The following is a 12,598-nucleotide window of genomic DNA, read 5'->3' as shown; positions in this document are numbered from 1 at the left end:
ATATAATACCAGAATAAATTTCACTGACAATAATAAGAACTTAACATGATATAATATCTACAATACATGGAAAAATAAACTGGTAAAAGAAGGAGCTGTTGCCTTAATGCTAAATTTATTTTTGGTAGGGCTTTCTCCACACTTAAAATTTTAGACAGTATTTTGTGGTTTAATACATGTTCACAATGCCAAAAGAAACCCTGAAAGAAAGAGGACTTTTTTGTTTGTTGTTTTTTTCACTAGCCTAAACCAGTGGTACTCAACCTTTAACAGCTGGAGAGCCACTTCTTTATTAAATGGAGTTGTAGAGCACCATCAGAATCAAGTATCAACAGTGTGATTTTTATTATTTTTTTTTATATTTTTTTTCTTCCCATCATGACACTTCAATGTGTGATGCTGCTGCCTCAACATCATCACATATTGATATATCACGAGGTGACACATCAGCATCCTCTCTCCCAGCAGCATTCTGCCTTCAACCCCCTTCTGACTGCTCGGAAGGAGTGGGGTGGAGGGGGTGGAAGGGGCAAAACGGGCGAGTTTCTCCCCACTCTGCCCCACGGCTGCTGGGTGGGAGGTGATCTCTACTCTTACCTGTGGGGGGGTCCCAGCAGCTCCTTTTCTTTCCCCCTATGGGAGGGGGAACTTCAGCGACTCCCACACTGCTGGTCCATTTGCTCAGTGCTCCCCGCGCTGCCTGACAGGGTGGAGCGCCGATCAGACGCCTACATTGCGAGAGCCGCCTGTAGGGCCATGAAGAGCCACATCCGGCTCTAGAGCCACAGGTTGAGTATCACTGGTCTAAACAAAGCCAAAAAGGTACAGTAGAATAAGGGCCCCTGTTTGGATCCTGAAAGGATCAGATAAAACCACAAAAATAACCCTTAAGTAAAATATCAAACATACTGTCTTGCTTTTTAACATTTGCTACTCGTAGCTAAACCAGCAACTTGAGCAGGAAGCTAAAGGCAGGTTTTCCTCTTTATACTTTTAGAACACTGCAGGAGCTTGTCCACAAGTAGGCAAACACAGGGATTTTGCACGTGAGGATGTTGTTTGTGGTTTACAGCCCATGCAATAGTTCTTTGGAAGATATAAGCAGGAAAACTCTATGTTTAAAATGGCCATTCATCCAACAGTCAACAAGACAAAATTAAATGAGCTAAATAGTAATACAGATACTCGGTTATATTTTGCTTGCTACTGTTTGACTACTATGAAATCAGCATTTCTGTAAAATATGTTAAGAAAAAAGCAATAGGAACCTTGGCTGGAGAGCGTCCTGTCTCTGTCAATCACTATAGCACCAGTGATCTCTTTTTTATCAGTATTTGGCAGTGCTGTGTCTGAGGAGATGCAATAGAATAAAGCACAGATCGGGTCAAACTCTGGGTCTGGTTCCAAATCTCGTCTGGTTCGAGCATGTAACTCCAAACTGATGAGGGTAAGGTGTTGGACCTACCAACAAATAAACACAATGAGTTAGTTTTGGAGCTCTCTTCAAGATATTTAAGAGATTATCAGCGCAAATGAATTAATTGCAGACATTTTATGGTAATATTATGTTGTAACTAAGAGGTCACATCTGAGAATCACTAGAAATTATTAAACATGCATCTCTGGATCTCACTTTTTTGCAAAAGGCATTGCCTTGCAGTAAAACATTAATCATTTAATACATTTTTTATTATTAAAGTTCAGTATTTTTTTCTGAGAACTACCTTCTTCTACTAAAAGCAGAAAACACAAACAAGCAGAAACAATCAACTTCAGCAACTGTAAATTCCTGCAGTGTTTTCTAACAGTTTTGCATATTGAGCTGATTCAAGTTTCTAGACTGAGCAAGAACAAAGGATCACTGTTGGTCTTTATCTTCCTTTCCCTTCCTCACCTCAAGATGCGCAAATAAGCATGAAGATTAAGTCACTCACAGGAAGATAGAGAATACCCAACTTTCCCTTCACTTGCAGTAATAAGCCTCCTCATAATGCTGCTACAGCTGTTTGCAGAACGGTTTGCACTAAGAAAATGCTAATCCCTGTCCTGGTGAGGCCACATCTGGAATATTGTGTCCAGTTCTGGGCCCTTCAGTTCCAGAAGGACAGGGAACTGCTTGAGAGAGTCCAGCGCAGAGACACAAAGATGCTGAAGGGAGTGGAACATCTCCCTGATGAGGAAAGGCTGAGGGAGCTGGGTCTCTTGAGCTTGAAGGAGACTGAGGGGCAACCTCATCAGTGTTTACAAATATGTTAAGGGCAGTGTCAGGAGGATGGAGCCAGGCTTTGTTCAGTGATGTCCAGTGATAGGACAAGGGGCAGTGGGTGCAAACTGGAACATAGGAGGTTCCATGTAAACATCAGAAGAAACTTCTTTACAGTGAGAGTGACAGAGCCCTGGGACAGGCTGCCCAGGGAGGCTGTGGAGTCTCCTTCTCTGGAGACATTCCAACTCCACCTGGACGTGTTCCTGTGGGATCTGCTCTAAGGGATCCTGCTCTGGCAGGGGTTGGACTGGGTGATCTCCAGAGGTCCCTTCCAACCCCACCACTCTGGGATTCTGTGATACATTGTACAGGTTTGACGCTACAAGAAATACTGTAGTATTTGATACTGTTTCAGTGCTATGGTGTTGCTCTGTGGTTTTGCATAACATAGTTGACAGTGGGAACCAATGGGCAAGTTGAGGGTTTACAAGGGAAAGTTACAAGTACTGCCCAGTACATCAGCTGCCCTAGAAGCAGCCCGAGTTCCTCTAGGTTTGCATCCCAAATCACAGCAGCCATCACTGGAATGAATTGACTGCCAAGCTCTAACTCCTCTTCCTGCAGAACCATTAGTTTCTTGTGGCTTCTCCTGTATCATCTGCTGTCTCCTCATCTCATCTCTGAATTGACCCAACAGCTCGTTCCAGGCCAGGGTGTGGTGAGGTCCAGAGCACAGACGTGCTGGCTGGCCAGGCAGCAGCCACACACAGCAACACTGCGCCCACACTGCATCCCCATCTCCAGCACCAAGCGTGACCTCTCTCCCCAGACCAACCACTGATCTACATGAAGCACGTAGAAGTGCTCTTTGAGACATGCACTGTTCTGTTAGAGGTGGCAGAAACTGGCAGCAGGCTCAGAAGGGAACCTGTAGATATTGGGAGGGCAGGGCAATGGTGCCAGGTGCCTTGTTCCTTAAGGACACGATCCATCAAAGTTATGGTCCAGCAGTTTTTCCAGTAACGTTTTTATTCAAAACTTGCTATTTCTTCCTCCTGATCTTTCCTTAACTTTCTTATTTTTTAAAGGGATGTTTATCACCTTCTCAACAGAAACACTGTGACATTTAGTCACAGACACTATTATATACAGACAGTTGGACATCAGGCTGAAACTAGAAGAGCAACTACTTCAGCCTGCAGGCATGACACACTGATTAATTCTAAGTCAGGCAGGGACCAAGGAGGAAAACATTTTTAAATTCTGCCATTATAAAACTGGCCTGAATTATTTTATAAAATATCATACAAGTTACCTCATGTAAAGATTTTGCTTCCTGCAGGTTTTCCACACTCATTTTAAAACCGTAAGTGTTATTTAAAGATGGTCCTTCAATCTGAGAAGTCTCTTTCTTTGGAGCATCAAGTGCAGCAAATTGATTCTTATCGGGAGGAGGAAAAAAAAGAAGAGGAAAAAAAAATCATCACACTACAATATTTAAAAACGACAGGACGCTAAATTCATACACAATATTAAATACAAATTTATCAATCAAAATGCAAATGCTACACTGGAATTACACACACAAAAAAGCTTTCACCATCTCCCTCATGTCATATTTTAATGGGGAAACAACAGCTGTATCTTTCTGTATTTTAGGAATAATTTCTGTTAAACTTCATAGAAAAGCAACAGGCAGTCTGAAAATATTTGAAAAAGACCCAAGCAAGCACAAAATAAAAAAACCCCACACATATTGGCCTTCTTAGAAACTCTAGGGCAGGGGAACCAGCAGATCTCTCTTCTCTCTTGAGCTCAATTCATCAAAAACCTGTTTCAGTCACCACTTTTTAAGGCACTGAATTGAGGGTACACTGAAGTACCCACGTGAACTAGGTGAACACCGGTATGTTGAGCACAAAAGAAAAGACTATTGGGTCATTCCAGTACTGCCCCTAACCCACCTTCTGTGTCCAGAAACCCTGCTGAGGGAAAACAGGCAAGTCTGGTCATTTTATGTGATCCATTCCCTTCCTTCCCCTGGCAGCTCAGCAGTGCCAGTCACTGCACCCCTTGTTCTCAGAAAATGCTTAGAACCTTGTCTGAAAACACACACAGACACCTAAATATCCAGGTCTGTGTATATACAGACACATATGTAGGGGAAATCACAAAAGAACTTTAAAAGGATGTTGTAACTAATAGAGCCAAGCAACATCCTTACAGTGTCTCTTTAGTGTTCCGTTAGCTTCTCACTACCCTAAAGCACAGAACTTTTCCCCCTCCTGCAAATTAAATTTATATTCTCTTGCTAACTTTGAGTGTACACCGATTCTAAAGCTTGGGGCTCTGCCACTGAAAATATATTTTCTAAACCTTAACAGGAAAAGAAAAAAACAAGACAGAAGGAAAAGAATGGAAATGTGCAGGTGTGGTGTAATAAAAATACATCTGTACCCAACATCTTAATTTACCTTCATTTGTGTGGTTAGAAGCACTCTTCGAAGACCATCAGCGTGATTTCCCTTCTTATGGCTCAGCTTCTGGGCTTTTGGTTCTGTAAACACAGATGAGTGCAAAACTGCTTAGCCTCAATCATACTGTCTAGATATTAAACAACATGCTGGAAACAACCAGAGGCATGTGGTTAGCATTACAAACAAATACTGTATATATAAACAAATGCAACTTTATCTGTCCAATCCAAAGCACAACTATTAGAACTTGATATTTATGGGCACTTAGGAATGTACAGCACAAGGCCAGTAAGTTACCAAAGCCCACACTATTAACATGTTGAACACTGCAATGTCACTCACACCCTACGTTGAGATTATATTTGGAAAAAATACAAGCAACAGAACCAACACGATTTCAAAATCCCCCAAATAAGCTACACTTTTAAACTAAGTTTTTAATCCGCACTTCAGAGTTCAGCTATTAGAAACTATCAGGAAGCAAAAGGGTGTTCTGTTTCTAGCCCTTTTTCAAAATTCAGCAGTTACTTTAACAATCATGCACAGGACTTTGCCTTTCCAAAGCTAGTTTTCAGTACATTTTTGAGGAGATGAAATTCTTTTCTCATGATGTCAAAAGAAATACAGCCTCTTATATTCAGAAATTTGTTTTGGCATTTCATTAGAATCCCTTCATGGATTTACCTGTGGACAAAGGCGTAAATCCAAGAACTTCAGGTATTCCATCTTGGTTCTTTCTCTGCACAATGGGTGTGCTGTGCAGGCAAACAACTTCAGAATTCCCAGGATCTTCATTAACTGGAAATGGAGATGTGTCAAAGGATGTCCTAACATCCTCCTGGGTGGATGGAGAGTTCTGTGCACTTCCAACAGGTACTACATCATTTCCTTCCACAGAAGACAGAATAATATCCTGACTTTTCCAATCTGTGTCTTCTAAATTGGACTGCCTGGGATCTGGAGATGCTACTTGCTGCCAAGGAGGAAGTACTGGAGAATCTGGTGAACTGTAATTGACATAATAATCTTCCTCCTCCTCCTCTTTCTCATGTTCTAGTGTTGAAGTAATAAGTGTCTTGCTTTCAGATGGAGTTTTACTGGAGTCTATTTCATTTTTAGTATTTATACAAGTTCTTATAGTGCTTGTAGATTTATCACAGGTTTCCTTAGTTTGTGTTTTTGTAGCTTCTGCCACAGAAGCAGGAGAATTCTTTGTAGGCACAACAGGTCTTTCATCTTCCAGACTAGATAAATTCAAATCTTTAGATGCTTTTACTATGTCTATAGATTTTTCTTCAGACAATACTGCAGAGCTGGAATCCTCAGCCTTTCCTGGCTCAGCAGGATGATTCTTAGGCAATTTCTTGAAGTGTTCATACTCTTCTTTGGCATGAAGCCATATCTGAACTTGCTGTTGGCTTGGAGCACATTTGCATGGCATTATGACTATTTTTTTGTCTACACTAGTTTTATGGCTATTCCTCTCTCTTTTGTTAACAGTCGGGTGACCGTACCGGGGGGGAGACCCTGGCCTGGGACTTTCTGTCATGGCTGAGAACGCCGTCTTCCAGAGTCGCAGACCTTCTAATGAGAAGTCCCCCTCAAACTCAAGCAGGTCATTTGGAAGTCTAGTTTCCACTGTGAGAACCCGTCCTCCAATCTCCCTGTTAAGAAAACAGTTGGAATTATTGTTTTGCTCTAACCTGCACTGCAGGCAGTCCGCAAGCTGACTGGCAAGCAGAGCCCTGCTAACTAGTTTCCCCACTATGCAACTCCTCTGGGCAGCATCTTTGTTTTACAGGCCAAGCAGGCACATTCCCACTTGCTAAAATAGTATCAAGCAATAAAAGAAACCTAAGTGTCATGAATGAAAATGGGTATTTGCATGGGAAGTACAGTAATTTTCAACTTCAAATATATGTATATCAGATGGGATCTTTCATGCATCTGGGCCACATAACAGCATCAAACTGTTTACAGGAATAAATTAAATCTAATATGATCACAAGCATATGTAGACAGAAATGTAACACAGTACCTTGGCTTTTCTGGAGCATCTGAAGGGTTGCTGCAAAATGGTTCCTGATAAATTGTTTCTGCAAGATCATGATCCAGCAGAGTTGCCATGATTTCTTCACGACTGGGTGGGGACATCAGAGGCTTAAGAATGTGAGCAGTACGAGGTGTAAAACTTCCATTCTTTGATTGTGAGGGAGAGCTGGTTGATCTTGGTGAACTGTCTGGAGTTGGAGTTAATGCCTCATTGTTTCTCGAAACATACAATTCTAAATCCTCAGAAGCTGCATCTATAAGTTCACCATCAGGAGAAGACAGTATCAACGTAAAAGAGGTACTAACTGAATCAAGTGGTTGGCAAGGTTCAAAAGTGGTTTCTTTTCTAATGTGGCTTTGTATCCAGTCTGAGCTGGTTGGCTGAGGAAGGTTCAGAAATCTCTCTTTATTTACTGTACTTCTATTCAATCTGAATTTTTCATTTAAACAGACCTCAGCCTCTTGTGTACAAGAGGTATCACCAGAAGTAGGTCTAGCAGTGGAGGGATGAACGTTTTTCCTCCGCTGGCTGTGGCAGTGGTTCTCAGTATTATCCAGGGAGGTTTTCTCAAAAAGCTCAGGGCTCAGGGCACCAGATCTTATCCATTTACTTGTGCTTGAAGAACGCTGATTTTCTTCCTCAGATTTTTGGTCACTGTGACCCAGAAGGTCATTTTCTGCTGTTTGTCCAGAACCAAGATCTTGAACTGCATCACTCAAGAATTTCTGGGGCAAATTTTGATCTGCTGGGACAAACTGGCTTGCAGAATAAAAACTGCAAAATCCAGTCTGACCTAGAGTATTAATATCAAAGTTGTAATTGTGGTCTGGAGACAAGCTGTCTTCAAGAGAGTAGCAGCTTTCAAAACCAGGGTCTGAAAAAAACACTGGGCTGCCATCAGACATCGAGTGATCCACACAACTAGTGATCTGCTGGCTCAAAGACTCCATTTTTGAAAGTTTTGGTGTTTTTTCTTTAGGCTTTGTGTTCCGGGGAGCACGAGATTTTCTTGGTGACATGACTGACCGTGACCTTTTGATTCCTTTATTGGGCTCAAGAGGACATGGGATATTCCCGCTCAGCTGTGGTTTAGCTGGTAATGGTTCCTGTGCAACATTTGCACTCTGAGCCTTCTGCTGCCTCTTCTGGAGCAGCTCTTTCAAAACAGCCAGGCCAGACTGTCCTTCACTGAACGCTGATGGGGCCACTATAGTCCTGTTTTTATACTGGGAGATGGGTTTTGGTTGCGTGGTTGTTTCTGACAGAGACCTTTGTTTTACTGTTTCAGGCTTAAAATGTGACATATCCAAAACAAATCCTCTCTGGTTTTGATCCCAATTTAACTGCTTCACTGGACTCTTCAAAGATGTTACAAAACAGTTCTTGGGCAACTGAAGTGGCCCAGGGCTTTCCTCAGATGACTTGAGAATAGAAGAACAAGGGTCAGAATGCTTGGATGCCTCTGATAAACAAAAAATCTGCTGTTGATTATTGTCCTTACAATGCAAATAGTTAGTGGCATGCAACTGATCCATCTTCGTTGTGTCCAAAGGGTCACGAGCTTCATTTAATTTCCCAGATGGTGGTAAGTATCTGTTTTGCAAATTTTTTCTCTCTTCTGCTTTTGCAGCAGTCTTATCTTTAGAGATGTGTGCATTCTGTGTTACCTGAGTTGAGTGATTAGCTGGATCGAACACGTTTGGAATGACAGCAGAATCCTTCATTCTGAATACAGCACTTTGAGTCCTGGGCCTTTGAGAGCTCATTTTTGGTACTTCCCTTCCAGCTGGCACAGGAGTAGATGCAAGAGATGAATGAGGGTCTTCTCGGGGAGCAGGCAAACCCTGTGCATCTACAGGGTTATCAACATCCATCAGTGCGTGAAAGCAGCCTGACAAATTCCCTTGTGATTCGGGTGCTGGGGGGAGCTGTGCTGATGGCAGATACCCTGCTGAGCAGCCAGGACTGTCTTTCCGGTGAGGAAGTGGCTGTGAGGTGACAGAGCTGTAAGACATCTCAGGCAGCTCTTGATGTTTCAGGACAAACTTCACTTCTGCAGCCGGGCGAGCACTGCCCTTCTCATCTGTAAACACAACGCGCTTTCTCGAGGATGCTTTTTCAGCTGCTTTTTGCCTTTGCTTTGTTCTAGGTTTCTTCTTCCCGTCATCTGCTGTTTTATCAGCCTGATTCATCTTTCTCTTTTTCTTGGTAGATACAGCGGGGCCAGCAAATTTCTTTTTACATTTCTTAACCTGAGTTTTCGCTCGACTATTTTTCCCTACGCTAGCATTAACAGTCTTGCTGTTGTACCTGTTGGGTCCCCTACTAAATAAAGCTTCTCTGTCCAGGTTAGTCATAATTTCTTCTGCTTTTGGATCAGTGGGTGACCAGCAGCGAGGAGGAGACGTATTTACTGGGCTTGTGCTTCTCTCAGAAAGAAAACCTAACTTGGACATCACATCACTATAGTTATAGTCACAGTCTTCAGCTTCAGCGTTGTAAGATGGTGAAGGAGGAGAAAGAATTGTATGAGTCCTTTTTCTGAAAGATAAAGTTCTTTTAATATTTCTACTACCTGTTTTTTGCGGTTTTCCAGTTTTTTTCTTGGTTGACTTATGTTTTGCTTTCCTTTTGTGACTTTTCTTTGGTGTTAGTGGATAAATAGGGTATTTGGTTGCAGGAGAGTCAGGAACTTTTGGCCAAAAGTCCTTTAAAGGTGCAAGCTTTCTATATAAGTTCATCTTTTCCTCTGTGAGCACTACTCTTTCCTCACTAGAATCTACTTTCCCTAGCTTAACAAGCATATTTTTTCTCCCTCTAAATCTATTGATGATAATATATTTGATAATAACAGGTGGCAGTTTTTTAGAAAGCTTCCTACGCTTTCGCGACTTCTGAGACCCTTCCAAACTTTCAACACTTTCCATTGGCTGAGGTAGATTAATTCTTGAGTTGTGTGCGACAAAGCTCGATTCACTGTCTTCAGGCTCATAATTCACCTTCCGTTTTGTCCGGAGCGTGTATTTATTCCCACACAATCCAAATGACTGCTCACTTTCAAGAGACCCATCTGCAAACTGGCAGTCAGCATAATTAGCAGTACTTGTGGGCATTTTGTTTTCAAAAGCCTCAAGAGGAACTAAGTCACTAGGTAAAGCGCTGTCCTTATCAGGAACATTACTACAAGCATTACCTTGTGTGTAGCAGCTTTCCTTCACTGATGAAACATCATTCATACCTGCAGGCTCCTGATGATTGATAAAACTATGTTTCTTTTTATTCAGCTTCAACCTGGACTGCTTGTTGCCTTGCTGCAGTTTGTATGTCACGGGAGCCAACTTCTGTGGTCGACTGAGACAATTAGAAAGAACAACGCTAGGGAAGAACATATAATGTGCTGCTTGTTGGCTGAGGCTTGGCTTTTCTGCCTTATGCTCCTGAAATTCTTCATACCTAATTTTAAGCTTATTAAGGCCACCTTCGTCAGTGTTATTTTCAAGCGAATGTACCACAGTTCGACTGCCTCCCGAACAAGACACCAACTCACAATTTTCTGTTACTGTTGCTGGAAAGAAACTATTTATACTTGCACTGCTGGATTTTTCATTTACTTCAGAGGGCATTTTACCTTTGGAGTGGCTTGAGTGGCTCAAGTCAGAAAAGTTAAATAAGTTTTTATTCAGCATGCTGTCACCAATGTGGCGGCCCACATGCATGAAAGAGACATCTTTTTCAGCCTTTCTGATGCTAGTATACTTCCTACTAGGTATCTGTCTGCTCACTGATGAAATGTCATCTTCATACTCAAAAATATTATTTTCACATGAAGTTACTGGGAGATTATCTTTCTTGTTACTCTCCTTGTGAGAGTTCTCTGTGTGGGTACTATTGCTGAATGGAGTTGGGTACTTGGCTGAGTAAGTGCTTTCTTTTGTAAGAGAATGGACTGAAAGTTCAGGTCTTGTTTCTGTGTTTGGTTGTGAGAGGTCTTCTACTAAATCTTCATTATTCAAAACATGGTTAGAAAGGGCACTTGTGTGTTTACACTGAAAAGTGATTTTAGCAGAAGATGGGGGCTCTAGCGTAGCAGCATCTTTGTGAAAGATTGAGGTCTTGACAGACATCTTGCTTGTTGCAACGACGGAGGAGTGAGTTCGAGAACTTTCATTATTCAAAGGATTGTCTGAAATGGAAGATAAGCAATTTTACCCTAGTTTTCCTGCAAAAAACACAAACCTAAGGCATTAACAATTTTAATGACATTTTCCTGAAAGCCCTCTCATCCAAAGAAATAAATAAATCCCTTCCAAATCACATTGCATTTATGATCACGAGCGCTACAGACCCTGAGTACATGAGCTGCTTTCTCAGTTGCTTATCATGTTGTCAGGACAATTGTGTCTCAGCCCTTCTACCAGTTACTCTTAAATTGTAGGCTTGCATTCAGTTGCCAAAGATTAATGCTGGTTTTATGAAAGAAGGCTTTTATGATCACTTCCCAATAGCTAACTACTAACAGGTTGATTTCTAGAGAAGTGTTTATCCTGCTTTGTCCCTGGGAAGAAGGCACACTCACTGGTTCTAAAAAACAAAGACCTTCTTTAGATGACTCTCCCCATGCATAAAAGTCATTGTGCAGAAAGCTGAAGTACAGTCTTGCAGCATGGCAAGGGTGTCCTGTGCTCTAAGCACAGGTAGCTGGCTGCACTGTTATACAGCAGAGCAACCCACCACCCACCCAGGTGGTTCTGCCAGAAGCTGGCACCATGGAGTGAGACCATTAATTCAGGTCCATGATAACATCCCCACACTGCTCTGGGGCCAGCCTGGGCTGCACTAACTGTCCTGGGCAGGCTGGTACTTTCACCACATGTGCTGCAGGAGATTGTGTGGACAGGCAGGTGGGGAGTAACCAATTAAGAACCAGTTTGCAGCAGCTGTGTGCTTGCTCATAACCACAATGAACACTAAGCACCTGGAAGGAGCTGATTGCTCTGCAGAGAGGCATTCACTGCAGAGCTCCTGGCACACAGCAGCCTGCTCCTGCTGCATGACCCGCAAGCACGTGGCACACACTGTCATACTAGACAGGGGATCCTTTGGGCTCTAAGTCTCAACCAGTCTGGAGATTATCTTAGATTCATGCTGCCTTCATCTTTGCCATTTATTTGTTGCCGGGTGAGAAAAATAAAATGAAGTCTCAATCTGTTTCCAGTAACATTTTCTAGTGCATACACAGAGTCTCTGAGCTGTGAAACACAGCTGGGAGATGCCTGTGATTCTTGGGAGGGTAGGAGTCCACACAAAAAATGAGGAAGATTAACTGAAAACCAAGAAAATGGTGAACACTTGGAGATAACTGGCCATTCAGATATAAAGATTCCAAAAATACTTGTCAGTCAGTCATGCTATGGTCACAGACTCACGCGTGGACAAGCATTTTCTGATTTAGAGGAGGTGGACTGAGATCTGTTTTGAATTTACTGTATCTCCTATTATAAGGTGATGTAAAAGTTCACAGTAATAAAGTCATTCTAAGCTTATATTCTTCTTTTGCATGTCCTATTTCCTATCCTTAAAATATTCTAAAATTCAAACAATAATTTTAAATACAGTCTCATCAGTCAGAAGCATCCCCTTCTACATTAAATTACAAAGCACTGCAAATACGGAAATTAAAATTGTGTATTTTGCAAAATCAAATCATATTATGATTACATCGAGTCACACATTAAGCCTACCATTCTACCTATAAAAGCAAAGGAAAAAGCAAACTATGCATTAAAGAGTGAACATGAAAGAGTAGGTGTCTTTGTGATGAGATCACACAGCTCACTTTCTCTAAAACACAACTGTTAATAC

At 41.9% G+C, this 12,598-nt stretch overlaps 1 protein-coding gene across 1 annotated transcript in view; it reads right to left on the bottom strand.

Moving 5' to 3' along the window:
• The window catches only part of REV3L (REV3 like, DNA directed polymerase zeta catalytic subunit), a 108,782-nt gene that overhangs the window by 34,644 nt on the left and 61,540 nt on the right, over positions 1–12,598 (bottom strand). Inside the window, exons 13-17 of the mRNA XM_051613089.1 lie at positions 6,722–10,919; positions 5,368–6,347; positions 4,681–4,763; positions 3,522–3,647; positions 1,269–1,461 (exon numbers count right to left, since the gene is read on the bottom strand). Of these exons, the coding sequence (XP_051469049.1) occupies positions 1,269–1,461; positions 3,522–3,647; positions 4,681–4,763; positions 5,368–6,347; positions 6,722–10,919 (5,580 nt within the window). The remainder of the gene's footprint in view (positions 1–1,268; positions 1,462–3,521; positions 3,648–4,680; positions 4,764–5,367; positions 6,348–6,721; positions 10,920–12,598) is intronic.

Source organism: Apus apus, chromosome 3 (assembly GCF_020740795.1).
Source record: "Apus apus isolate bApuApu2 chromosome 3, bApuApu2.pri.cur, whole genome shotgun sequence".
In the NCBI taxonomy this organism is placed as follows: Eukaryota; Metazoa; Chordata; class Aves; order Apodiformes; family Apodidae; genus Apus; species Apus apus.
Note: the sequence above shows the minus strand (reverse complement) of the source record. Positions and strands in the feature narration are given on the sequence as shown.